General features: G+C 37.1%; 1 protein-coding gene across 3 annotated transcripts; it reads right to left on the bottom strand.

The window, feature by feature from the left end:
• Nucleotides 1–128: 128 nt before the first annotated feature.
• LOC109003010 (SAC3 family protein A-like) lies at nucleotides 129–12856 on the bottom strand. 3 transcript variants are annotated; one of them, XM_018980958.2, is made up of 14 exons: nucleotides 12473–12856; nucleotides 12269–12340; nucleotides 10419–11459; nucleotides 9507–9941; nucleotides 8849–8950; nucleotides 5916–6013; nucleotides 5288–5468; nucleotides 4475–4966; nucleotides 4220–4360; nucleotides 3577–3636; nucleotides 1851–1981; nucleotides 1463–1596; nucleotides 1150–1376; nucleotides 129–546 (listed from the first exon to the last, which is right to left on the bottom strand). In XM_018980958.2, exons 2-14 carry the CDS (start codon nucleotides 12326–12328, stop codon nucleotides 445–447), a joined length of 3204 nt encoding a protein of 1067 aa, XP_018836503.1. In that variant the 5' UTR covers nucleotides 12329–12340; nucleotides 12473–12856; the 3' UTR covers nucleotides 129–444. The 3 variants fall into 3 exon arrangements, with proteins under 3 accessions (XP_018836503.1, XP_018836505.1, XP_018836504.1); XM_018980960.2 differs by having other exon boundaries at nucleotides 5288–5465; XM_018980959.2 differs by having other exon boundaries at nucleotides 12723–12856.
• Between the last annotated feature and the right edge of the window lie 467 nt (nucleotides 12857–13323).

The raw sequence follows: 13323 nt of genomic DNA, 5'->3' as shown, positions 1-13323 counted from the left end.
AAACCAGTATCTTAATGGCTTTGCACAAAATTATTCAAATAATAATAGCTAAGAAAATAAAACAATGGCTTAGTTTTACATGAAAACTCTACTAATAATTTGGAGCTCCTAAGAAGTGATTTATCACGAGTACAAGAAAAATAATTTCCTTTCATTTCCTCCTCAAATATGATACATTTACTTTGTTCCATCCTCACCACATAACTGACTTTTTAACACCAAAAATTGAAATCTACTCGGCCGCTACACTGCCCGGCACCATTTTGTGATTTCGAATCTTCTTTGGAGGAATAATTAGGATTTTTTCATTACGTTTCAATTACCATATTGGATCGGATCATCTACCACTCTCCTTCATGATACGACAGATTGTTGAGGGCGGCAGGATTTTCCCCCACTTCTTTTTCACTAATGAACAAATACAATTGGGTACAATCAACTTGACTATAAGGATGTTCGTGTCAGAAAATCATTGACAGCAAGACTAGCATCTCCATGGGCCACAGCATCTTCCGGCTCTGGCATGTAAAGACTCGAACAGGATGCCTGTAGTACATCAAAACACATCACATACAGTCAAAATATTTTTTTTTTATAAGTAATCAAAGATATTGTATTCATAGAACTAGGTAAGGCCCAGGTACACAGGAAATATATATGAAAAAGTGCCTAGCTAGAGGTTACAATAGAAATGAGAAGATCATGGACACTAGATCCGTTACAAACTATAGCCCCCACCCATAGGAACAATGACTTAAAAAAGAAAGCTTTAAGCCAAAGTTCTCTCACAATCATCAAAACATCTAGCATTTCTCTCACTCCAAATACACCAACACATGCATATTGGACATACAGTAAAAATATAGCAACTACTAAACTATACATGAGCTTGTAGACGCCCCCATCTCAACCCCACATCCAGCTGTGACTGATCAAATGATACTTCGGTGACCACCCCCCCCCCCCCCCCCAAAAAAAAAAAAAAAAAAAAAAAACCCATACAAACACACCAGGAAAAAAAAAAACACTCAGATGGGACATTGACTTCAGGGATATTGTCTCTAAGCAAATTAAGTTCTGGACTGGTCCCCCTAAGAAATAATAGCACAAAATAGATACTATATAGAAATGTAAATAAAGGTGACATACTTTTGTGTCCAATAGCATCTCTCCACTGTTATCCGGAATAAGACATGCACCATGTGCCTTCAACCAAGCCACGCACTCCCCTAATCCATAAGAGTCCTCGTCACATTCTTCATTCTTTGGTGTGGTGAAGCCCAGTACCTGAGTAATGTATGAAACAGGAATTGTTGGGCGATAAGAACGAGACATGCAACTCACAGCTTTATACCGCATCTTTTCAACATAGAGATCTGCAAATTCATTGAAAACTTTTGTTAACTCATGTATATTGATGATGAAGACTTATTCTAAAATGATTCCATAACGATATACCCACCCATAAGGCATGTATTCAAGTTAGGAGCCGTCTTGTACAGTCTAAAAAACAAAACATAATTTCCTGAAGTGACAGCCGCACGAACTGCAAGGGCATGTTTTACAGCTTCATCCTCTTTTGCTTCAACTGACAATCTGAAAACCCATGAAGACGACGTTTAAAATTCAAACGGTTAATGATATAAAGGGAACAGATGACATTTACAATAAACTCAAGACTCATTACGTGAACATCATATCATACATGCATCCAAGAAAATGTATAAGCCGACACTATGTTACAACTTCACTATTAAACACAAATCAATTAAAATTGAAAGGAATTCACACAAGTTGATAAACATACTTGCTCAATGAAAGCCATGTCATCTATCTACTGATTAACTAACCTCGACATCGATGATAAGAGATCTCTGTAGTTATTAGAGTGCAAAATGACACCGAGTAAGTTGTAAGCAGAAAACTCCATATGACATCCCTCGATACCTTCAGCATAAAGGGTTTTTAATTGGGATTGGCACTGAAACAACATAGAAGAAAGTCAATCACTAACTCCAATTTACAATCGCATTACAACATCTAAGGAATTACAGTAACATATATATAGTAAAGAGAAACTCATAATCATATTTGAAAGCTCTTGTTTTCAAAGATTAAACTCTATCTCTATCTCTATCTTTGTCCATCTGTCAAAATATATACATAAATACATATATATATTTCTACTGGCATGAAAATTCATACTACTTTTAAACAAAAGCAAGAAACTCCTACCATGTCACATTGCATTGGCACCAAAAGGTTGTACATAACTTTTGGTGCCAACTCACTCAACCAGATTCACTGAAAGGAAATAATAAATCCCCCAACTCAGAATCTTGACTAAAAATACAAGATAAACTCGTAACAGTTCAAACCGAAGTGGATCCAAAAGCTCAATTCATAACAACTAGACAAAGTAAAATTGAGTTAGGAACTCCATATTAAACAAGAAAAAGCTCATCAATTTAGACCGAGATTAACAAGATTGAACGCAACCCAGCAACTAAAAGCATATAACTCATGGCTCTTCACATTCTCCTAGACATATAATTATCTCCATGAAAATTTGTTGGACCCAACCAGTTTAATGATAAACAAGATATTAATTGAGTTTTTCCCCCCGTGTAACAGGGGAGTATCTGTAATTTCTTAACTAGAATCTTCGAGTGACAAAAAAATAAGTAAATATCTTGTATATGATTAGTTCACTAAGACATCACAGTATTTTTCAACATAATTCATTTTTTTTACAAGTAAATTTTTCAAAATAATTCATGAACATGAAAAGGCAATGATGGCGCATCTATACACATCACCCCAAATATTCTCCAAAAAGAAATGGATAAAAGCATTAAAGTAAAAGCTACTGATATTGGAACTTGTGACTATGATGTGTATACACAATTCTTTTTGGTACCAGTGTAACGCCCCAATGGAAGGCCCAAACCACATGGCCTATGCTCCAAAAAGACTAGTCAATGATACAATTAGAGCTTCATTGGAACCTTATAAAGAGCAAGAATTTCTCATTCCCAAGCAATGTGAGATCCCATACACCACCTACCCTTATCCATATCATATGGGGTATCACAATCTACCCCCCTTAAATTCCCGACATCCTCGTCGGGCCTGTCCATTGTAGGTAGCACGGCTCAAGTCCCACATTTCTGGTTGGGATAGGCTCTGATACCATTTGTAACGCCCTAATGGAAGGCCCAAACCACATGGCCTATACTCCAAAATGACTAGTTAATGATACAATTAGAGCTCCATTGGAACCTTATAAAGAGCAAGAACTTCTCATTCCCAAGCAATGTGGGATCCCATACACCACCTACCATTATCCATATCATATGGGGTATCACAACCAGTCATGCTTCAGAGTCTGGCAATGTAACAACACAAAAATGGTAATCTTAACATAAAGATGGTTTTTAAATGAGAAAATGAATCATAGCCTATATGCATGAAGAAAACTTAACAAATTCAACAGAAGTAGGGAAATGAGCCATGCGAAATGGAAATATAATAGATCAAATAAAATGGTATTCAAGGAAAGTGAATATCTCCAACCTGATTATACTCAGGCAGGTCCCCAACCTCTAACGCTAATCGGGCATGAGTTTCATACACCTGAAACATGAGTATGAAGAATGAACAGCATAAGCAATCTCTAAAGACACACAAAACATATGTATAAAGTTGAAGTTACACTTGGATCAATATTTACTTTCCTTCAGAAACTCAGATATTTAATAGTTTTTTAACACATTAAATCATAAATATGTTTAAATGAGATTATTCTTAACCTCCAATCATCTTGATATCTGGTGATAATGGATATTTGACGAAAATCGTAGGTAGTTGGTCATTTAATCAAATTGTGGGTTCAATAAAATATTGATCCACTGAAAAGTTATTGAGAGGTGTAACAGAGTCAAAAAGTTGAAACCGCCCATATGAAGTTGTGTGTGTGTGTCATATAGAATGCATTCAAAGCAATGAGAACAAAATTGAACATTCAAGATGAGCTGGGGAGCAGAAAAATGTAATGCCACAATGTGAGAATTCACCGAGATTAAAAAGAAAAGGAAAAAAAAAATGAAAAAGATGAAGAAAGGGATCCACAGGCCATCCAAAAAATGTACATGAGAGATCACAAGTCTGCTGAGAGGGGGGGCAGGGGGAAGCAAGCACCATAATGCATCATATATACCTTAACTGTTAGCTGATTGCGAATATGTTGTACAGTTAGATCTTGGCGAATAGACTTCAGCTGATCACATTTATATAGGTAATTCTTTTCAGATTTCTGAACCATATCAAGAGCTTTTTCTAAAACTTCTTCTGGTCTTACCTGTGAAGTTGAAAATGAAAATGAATTATTTTGCTCCTAAAATATCATCAGTTTCTTATTCAGATTGTATTTGAATAATGGATGCCTTAAAAGCCAATGATAGAAAGTATTTACACTAGTGGGATCAGGTGCAGAAGTAAGACGCAAATAACGTTTCTCAATCTCCTGGCAGGTCCCCTTGACAGTAAGGGAATCCCAGTCAATGTCCTCAACGGCTCTGGTGCCACCATCTTCAAAGCTCTTGCTAAGCACCAAGGCACTAGCCCTTCTACCGTATAGGTTTCCACCCCCAGCATTTTTGGGTTTAAAGTGCCTGCTTTCTGCTTGTCCTTGCCGTTTTTCAAAACGCTTAGAGCGATTTTCACGTCTCTTTCTTTCCTCCGGTGTATTCGCAAGTACTATTGCACTAGAGTAATATGCCGTTAAGCTCTGTTCCTTATCACTATCACTAGATGCATCATCATTATCAGCAGCCTTGAAACCATCAGCTAAACGCTGCTTCTTAACCAGCCTCTGCATGTTCTTACTTGCATTTTTCTGGTCCAGTGGAGAGTATCTAGTAGCACTCAAATTATTCTCCTTGCTCACATTATTCCCCACAAAACGCTGCAAACAATTTTTTAGCAATGAAACAAATTACTAAGAATCTAAACCAAATATGTTTCTCAGAACCAAACTTGTATAAAGATATATACTCATAGTAAAATGTGCAATCCATTGCATATAGAGAAACTAACAAAACAAACAAGAAAACGTGATTCAAACACCCCCCCCCCCAAAAAAAAAAAAAAAAAAAAATTGAGCAAGGAAAGAAAGCAAATAATAAGGATTCAACTGCTGTTGTACAATACAAGAAAGAGAAAAGGGGGTCTTTCCTTTTTTTTCTTTTTTGTTGGGGGGAGGGGGGAAGAACTGTCACAAGAATACCTTTCTGTCCCTCTCGTTGGCATTCATCCAGCCACCATATTTCACAGTATCAGTCACCATAGATGCTGATTTATCAAGTAATTTCTCCTCTGGTAAAGGCTCCCACCTACTTTTAGGTCGTCTACTTGGACTTCTTTTGTGCTTTGGCAATGCGGCACCCGGAGTTGAAAACTGAAAACTGCTACAGAACAGAACACACTCAAGGATAAATGATAATGCCATGGGATACTACCTAAATAAATATGTCTATCCAAAGATCAATATAATTTATGCGTTAAATTTATATGTACATAATACAAGCTCAACGAAGAATCAAAGAAGATGAAGAGGAAAAAGAAGAAAAAAAATTTGAACCAAAATCTTTTTTTATTGGTAAACAAAATTTTATTGATCATAAAAATAGACAGGACCAAGTATACGGAACATATACAAGAGCATCACCTATGCATGCTAGTTTAGTGATACTGGAACCCAAAATAAAAGGTCCAATAATTTTTTTCATAGTTATCAATCCAAGAAAATTAAGACCAAGGCAAAGCCAAATGTTCTTTTAAGTCAAGGAAAAGCCAAACATATACAAAATGAGATGCAGAATATGATACTAAATTTAGAGAGAGAAAGAAAGTACTCTTTGTCAGCTGCATCCGCATTTGGTAGTGGGAAAAGAGGTTCAATATCCCAATCTCGAGTGTAAAGTGTACCATCAGCAGTTGCCTTTGTGATCATCTGAAAATAGAAACAAGAATGTACAATATTTTTCATCAGAAAAGTACTAAATAAATGCAAGTACAAATAGCTAAATTTCAATGGTATTGCTCGGGGAAAAAAATTATATGGAATTGAAAAATTAAATGGATATAACACACATTTAAGAGTTCAATTATATACATGTATTTATGACTGGAAGCATGTATGTCAGGAGAGCAGAATCTTACATGTAAAAAGTTGTGTTAATGAAGCTCAACAAAAAATAAAAAAGGTAAACAGTTTTAACCGTTACCACAGAGAAATGTATGTTACTAATATGGAGAGCTTGGCCTCCACCATGGGATGTAAGATCTCTCATTTGCAAATGAAATATCTTGGCCTACCCTTGGGTGCACCATTCAAATCAAAATCAATTTGGAATGATGTATTAGAGAAAATGGAGCGGAAACTGGCTAATTGGAAGAGGAGGTACCTATCCAAAGGTGGTAGTTACTTTAATTAAAAGTACTCTATCGAACTTGCCGACTTATTTCTTATCATTATTCTCACTTCCTACCAAGGTGGCCCAACGCACTGAGAAACTTCAGCGAGTTTTCTTATGGGGGGATGAATGATGAGTTTAAGTATCACTTGGTAAAATGGGCCACAATATGATGCTCCCCCATATTAGAAGGAGGTCTAGGTATAAGGAATTTACAGGTTTTTAATAAGGCTTTATTGAGCAAATGGTTGTGGAAATACCACCAACAATGGGGAACCTTGTGGAGAAATATCATAGACTCGAAGCACAGTGAAGTGTGGGGAGGTTGGTGCTCAAATGAGGTAAGTGGGCATATGGGGTGGGGCTTTGGAAGCACATAAGAAGAGGATGGGATGCCTACTTTAGAAATACCCGGTTCGAGGTGGGTGATGGACTCAAAATCAAATTTTAGCATGACATATGTGTAACGATAGGCCACTCAAGTAAGCTTATCCAGAAGTTTGTGGCATAGCAAGAATGAAAGAAGCCTTGATTTCGGACCTGTTGGTACATCAAATGGTGCTCCTCAATGGAATGTCACTTTTTTCATAAATGCACATGATTGGGAAATCGCCACAATATCGGAGTTTTATGATCTCATATATTCCACTCACATGAGGGAAGTTTATGCCAAGATTTTCTAGCGTCACTCCAAAATAGGGAAGTTCATTGTCCGCTCTCTCTCTCTCTTTTTTTTTAAATCGGTAATAAGATTTTATTGATCGTAGGAATAAACAAAAGCTCAAGTACACAAGTCACACTATTCGCTCTTTCTATCAAGCCATGCACACACACAACCAACCCATTTCCATTTGGAAGACAAGGGCACCTTTAAAGAAACTCTTCTTTGTATGGACAGCTTGGAAGACACTTTTTTTTTTATTGGCACCAGATGTTCGGAATCAGCATCCCGACTAATCCTGGGGGTGCACAGGTCCTTGGCAAGGAGTTTCCAACAAGTGCACCTCGGGTAATTTAAGGGAAAAATCCTTCAGTCAGATGGCCTTTAAATATTTTTTGCACTCATGGGGATTTTGAACCTTAGACCTGGGGGGAGCATACCCCCAATCCCAAGGCCTTTACCACTTGAGCCAACCCCTAAGGGAAGATACTCACACTCGACAATTTAAGGAAACGTCGATTCATTGTCATGGAGTGGTGTTGTACGTACAAAAAGAGTGGGGAGTCAGTTGATCACTTATTACTTCATTGTGAGATTGTCATGACATTATGGAACGACTTATTCACTCAGGTGGGATTAGCTTGGGTGATGCTGCGAAGGGTGATCGTTGGATCAATTTCTTAGCTTCTTGGAGAGGCCTTCATGGTAACTCTCATATTGCATCAATATGAAAGATGGTCTCAATATGCTTATGGTGGTGCATTTGAAGGGAAATGAATGACATAAGCTTCGAAGATCAAGAGTGATCAATGGAAGATCTTAGGAAATTGTTTTTCAATACTTTACTTCATTGGTCAATCGTAATTGATTTCAATGGAATGAGTTTCCACGAATTTCTCTAAACTAGTACGCTAAGGCAACACTCTTGTATATGTCTCGTGTACCTAGGCTTTTGCCTATTCTTATGATAATTAAAATTTTGTTTACCGATATTAAAAAACAAAAACCGTTACCACAGACAAATCAATCTCAATACACTCAAAGCCAAATTCTTCCTCGTATCTTAGAATTGACAACATGACTCTTCTGAACTTTGTCAAATAGGTCAAATGAATCAATGACGAAGTAATCATTACACTACCAATTGGAAGAGATGCTCACCTTTTACCTTTTTAAAGTATGCTGCTCAAATTTCATTGGCACTTTACTTCATAGAGAAATCTAATGTAGCAATGAGGGAAACAGGTGGCTGCATGAACCAAGCTTTCAGATTTTATCTGACGGTACTTAATGCTTACCGCATTCAAATTAAGGTCGATACTATCCATACCCTCAAAAATTTTCACAAAGACATTAGTTGGTACTTTTCTACTTCAAAATAAATAAAGATAATCCGAAATCCATATATCCTTGAATTAAGAAGGGTACTCATCATGATCCTAAAGGGGGAAAATATATTCTTTTTACACTATCCATTGTTCAAAACTCCTTCTAGATAGGTGCTTTTCTTGTATACTTCTAGTATCCTTGAATTGTGCCTTTTAATAAAGTTTTACTACATATAAAAAAAAAAAATTATCCTTTGTTCAATTAAATCATGCCAAGGTAGAGAGTAGAAGAGAGAATAAAAGGGGGGATAGAGAGAGAGAACATATAGAACACAATTGGATGCATGTAACTAGCAACCAGAATGACTAGCCACATGGCTCACCTCCTTCATGACAGCCTGACAGGCTGCCATTTGTGTATCGTCTTTACAGCGAGCCAAAGCCCTTTCAACATAACCACGTAGCGACTTGGGGAACATACCTGTCTGCACACAACAAAAGATTCATTGACAATAGCATCAAACATTATTCATGCATCAAACAATTCTAGTGTCAACTTATAGAGCCATCAAATTCCAAACTTGCAAAATTAACCAAGTGTACTTAAGGCAGCATGACATGTAAAGCCACGTAATACAATTAAACTTTCCCAAGCATTGTATTGCAAGAATTTTATGTCAAAAGGAACATGAACGAGTTTCCAGCATTACAAAAAGAGGATGGTCATGCTAGTTCAGTGTCTTATAACTTATTTTAGAAATATTAAAAGAGTTTCCAGTTTCCATAACACGCCATCAGTACTTGTACCTCAATGCAAAATAAATGACCTCTCAGCATTTGAAAGAAAAACAATTATGTTCTTGCAATGCATTATTTTAGTAAGTATATCTTGCTGCATCTGCCAAAACATACGTTCCTTATTATTAGAAGATAAGCAATTAAGAAAGTCAGTTTGATGAATGGAAACAGTCCATCTTACAATAACTTCTACGGAAGGTATAATTTGAAAAGACGACCAAATGAGCAAAGCAGGAGTCTCACCTTAAGTATTGAATCTGCAGCATCATTACACATTACTTTCTGATTTGTTGTTGGGAGTGAAACACTGACATAAGCAGGTTTTGCTGATGCACTGGGGGTAAAGCTATCCTTGTCGGTTTTTGGCAAACTGAAGGTCAAATTTGAAGCAATTCTAGGGTTTGTTGGGATCTGGAGTTTGCTTACTCTTCGTGTATCCAAAGGTGGAACAGTTTGTATGGGTAGTTGATAACTCTGAGGCACCTGCTGTGTAGCATGATAATGTACATTAGGTCCCTGAGAATACACAGCTTTCTGTTGATTCTGAAAGCTATCATAAGTTCTTGAATCCAAAGGCTTTTGAGATTGGGTTTGCATGGGACTAGTATGGTGAACTTGAGAGCTTGGAGCTCCATGCTGCCAGTAAACATCATTGGCACCACTAATTCCTGCATTGGGCTGAGACAGATAAACAATTTAACTACCAAGTATCAGTGCAAAATAATTAATTAACCAAGGAAAAGACTCTGTTCGATCTCTCATGAAAAAAATACGGCATAAATATCTGATGAAATGCAATCGCAAGTCTAGCAGGTTTGGGAGGTGAGATGAGAATTTTGTGTTTTGTTTGAACGTTTAAAATATTATGTTTTAATATTATTATTGTTTTGGGATTTGAAAAAGTTGAATTGTTTATTATATTTTGTATGGGATTTGAAAAATGTGTAATGATGAGATGAGAATTTTGTGTCTCATCCCACCCCCCAAACCTGCCTCTTAGTTTATTGAAATACTCAACGGAAAATTCTTGTGTGAGAGAGAGAGTGCTTGCATCATAACATCAAACACAAATAGGAAAAGGGCAAAATCAAGACCTCTAAACCCTGTAGAGAATTTTAAAAAAAATGACAAGTCTGTGTAGAAGGAAATTAAAACCTGCACTGAAGGAAAGGCAGATGAACCAGAATCTGGCCTCCAAGATGGGGTGTAAGAAGGTGGTGTTTGGCTATTTGAAGTTTGATATCCACCACTAACACCAGGAATTGGACAGGCAACATGAGACTTATTAGTGCTAGAGATATTCTCCGTGCCAGGTGCACAGCTGACTTCTGTTTGACTGTAATAATCTGCCCATTGCTTGTACTGCTGTTGATAATGTAAGGAGGGTTCAGGTGCAGTACTTGAGCTATAAGCACCAGCAGATTCTGGAGTGTAGTTTGTATATTGATGGGTAGTATAATTTGTATAATTTCCATCACTCCACGAGGTAGTCTGATTACTGTAACTGCCACTCGGGTAACCTCCAGCTGTCTGATAATCACCAGGATTGTAGTAAGTGCTTGAATAACTTGCAGGCCCAGCATGAGACCCTGTATTCTGAAATGAGGAAAGAGGCTGATAAGGAACACCTGTGTTTTGATATGCTCCTACAGGTTGTGAGTGGGAGTGATTAGATTGCTGCTGCTGATAGCCGGAATGGTTAGATTGTTGCTGCTGCTGATAGCCGGAATGGTTAGATTGCTGCTGCTGATAGCTGGAATGGTTTGACTGCTGCGGATAGCTGGAATGGTTAGACTGCTGCTGCTGCTGCGGATAGCTGGAATGGTTAGACTGCTGCTGCTGCTGCTGCTGCTGATAGCTATTATAGTAACTCGGGTATCCTGCGCTTCCATAACCGTATGGATCAGTAGAGTTAGGGTATGATGCATATCCATTATAATCTTGTGATACGTTCGATGTTCCCAAACTCGATGAACTAGAAGGCAGGGGTGCTACATTCAGGCCATCTTGAGCATTTCTAGTGGGTGGCTCTGTGTGATAATCATATTGGTAATTGCTGGTGGAGCTAGCAAGGATCCCATTCTGGGTGGAGCTATGATCAGCCCGGGAAATGGTCCATGATATGGCATCAGGCCCAGTTGTTTGGGGAATATATGAAGAAGTCTGTCCTTGACTTGCGTCAACTACATGCTGATTCTGAGAAAGAAATGAATGCAATGTATGTAATAGATGTTCACATTTGCCGCAACCGATAAAACACATAAACATGAGAAATGCACTCAATAAGGAACTTGGACCATATTAAGTGATATGGTGACACTGGAAAGAGAACTATGGAATACAACAAAAGAACCTAGAAATACAATCGTAGCAGATCAATGCAAAATGTTTCCCTGAGCAGGCCATCCAAATCAGTCTAGATAATTCCTTTTCCAAATTGACAACATACAATTTATTGCATGTACGCCCAATGCATGGGAATGTAACTTTGATATTTTTACTGAAAATGCACAAATAGCGCAGCAGGGACTTTTAAAATACATTTATGCTGATGGAATTATGTTAAATTAGGGAGCAGCAAATTTCTCAGAATAATTTATTGGAATTGGATAAAGAAGCTCTTATTCTCACTTAGAAATATAAACCAGCAGCGGCTATGATTTTTTTCAATAGGTTGAAATAAAATTGTTAGTGTTGACATAATCCATTGAATATTAAACCTCCCAAAATAGTACCACTTCAAATATTTACTGACCTATGACCGGCCATCATACTAGCAGATAAACGTATTCCTCATCAGCCATTTCTAGGCATGTTGAGAAGCCATAAAAGCTCTCAAATGGATTCACTAGCTTTCAACCACTAATATAGCTCATGGAGAGGAATTTTCATATTAGATTTTCATAATAAATCAATCCACTAAGAAACGAATCCCAAATGAAGCATTTATTAAAACTCTACTATCAAGCAGAGATTAATAGAAAGAAATAGTGCCTCGAAATTACCTCTAGCGAATAGGTCTCCGCGGGAGCTATGGTCTCAGTAGTACCGCCTTGATTCATCATCTTATCCACATCCTGATTAAGCACAACAGGAACCGAATTAGCCAACGCATAGTTTTCACCAAAAACTTAATCAACCACAAACCCGCAGAATAAAGTAACTACAAAACCCTAATCGGCTCAAAATTAATCGGAAGCGATCCAGACCTTCAAAGAGCTTGAATTAACACCCGGAAGTCGAATGCGGACCGATTCATTGGGGAGATCTTAAGCAAAAGTTGAAGATATGCAGATGAAAATTTCAGGTAAAATTGGACGACCGGATTATTACGTATAACCCCCAAAAACAAAAAATAGCCTCGCACCGAGATGAAGTTTAAAAGGCCGGAAACAAAGAAGTCAATGAATAATCAAACTCAGAAACGAAAACGATTAGAGATGAATAGAGTGAACACACCGATATAGGATTAAGAAGATTCCGGAGAGAGGTGGTTCAGGCGGGGCCTAGGTTGGGTCGTGTTTGGGGGCACAGGTGATTGGACTTGAAAACGTTGTTTGGCGGAAGGGGAGGTTAGGTTATGGTTATTATTTGGGATTGTTGAAGTTTCTGATTCCTAATATATCATCCTCAAACGTATTACGATTTGATTTTTATGGTTAGTTCAAACCAAAAATAAATTATATCAATAAGAAAGCACGAGGGGGGAAACAAACGAAAACAAAATCCATGACGTAAATATAATTTTTAGTAATTTTGATCCTGTATTTTGTCTGAATGATTCTATACATTAATTACTATTTACATTCATATTATTTATAAAAAAAAAAATTATTCACTTTCACATTTGATAATTTTTTTTTTATAAAATGCGGAGCGTAAGCATGTAGATAGTAAATATTAAAAAATAATTATTCATTTTATTTTTCTCGATATTGGTCGAATATTTTTTCTAAAAGTAATTTTACGCCATGAAATAAAGCCTCTTTGTTTTTTTTTTTTTTTTTCCTGTCAATGTTTTTTTTTTATTTAGCTTAATTTTTTCCTATCAATGTTGATC

The sequence above is a fragment of the Juglans regia genome, chromosome 12, assembly GCF_001411555.2.
Source record: "Juglans regia cultivar Chandler chromosome 12, Walnut 2.0, whole genome shotgun sequence".
NCBI lineage: Eukaryota > Viridiplantae > Streptophyta > Magnoliopsida > Fagales > Juglandaceae > Juglans > Juglans regia.
The sequence above is the reverse complement of the archived record's forward strand: the minus strand, read 5'-3'. Positions and strand labels throughout refer to the sequence as shown.

Excerpts from the sequence above, each read along its gene's own strand:
- LOC109003010 (XM_018980958.2), bottom strand. The coding sequence starts at position 12,328 with ATGATGAATCAAGGCGGTACTACTGAGACCATAGCTCCCGCGGAGACC. Across the intron at positions 4,361-4,474 it reads CTGCACCTGATCCCACTAGT|GTAAGACCAGAAGAAGTTTT; the intron begins GTAAATACTTTC and ends TCAACTTCACAG. Across the intron at positions 3,637-4,219 it reads GCAATCAGCTAACAGTTAAG|GTGTATGAAACTCATGCCCG; the intron begins GTATATATGATG and ends CTCATGTTTCAG.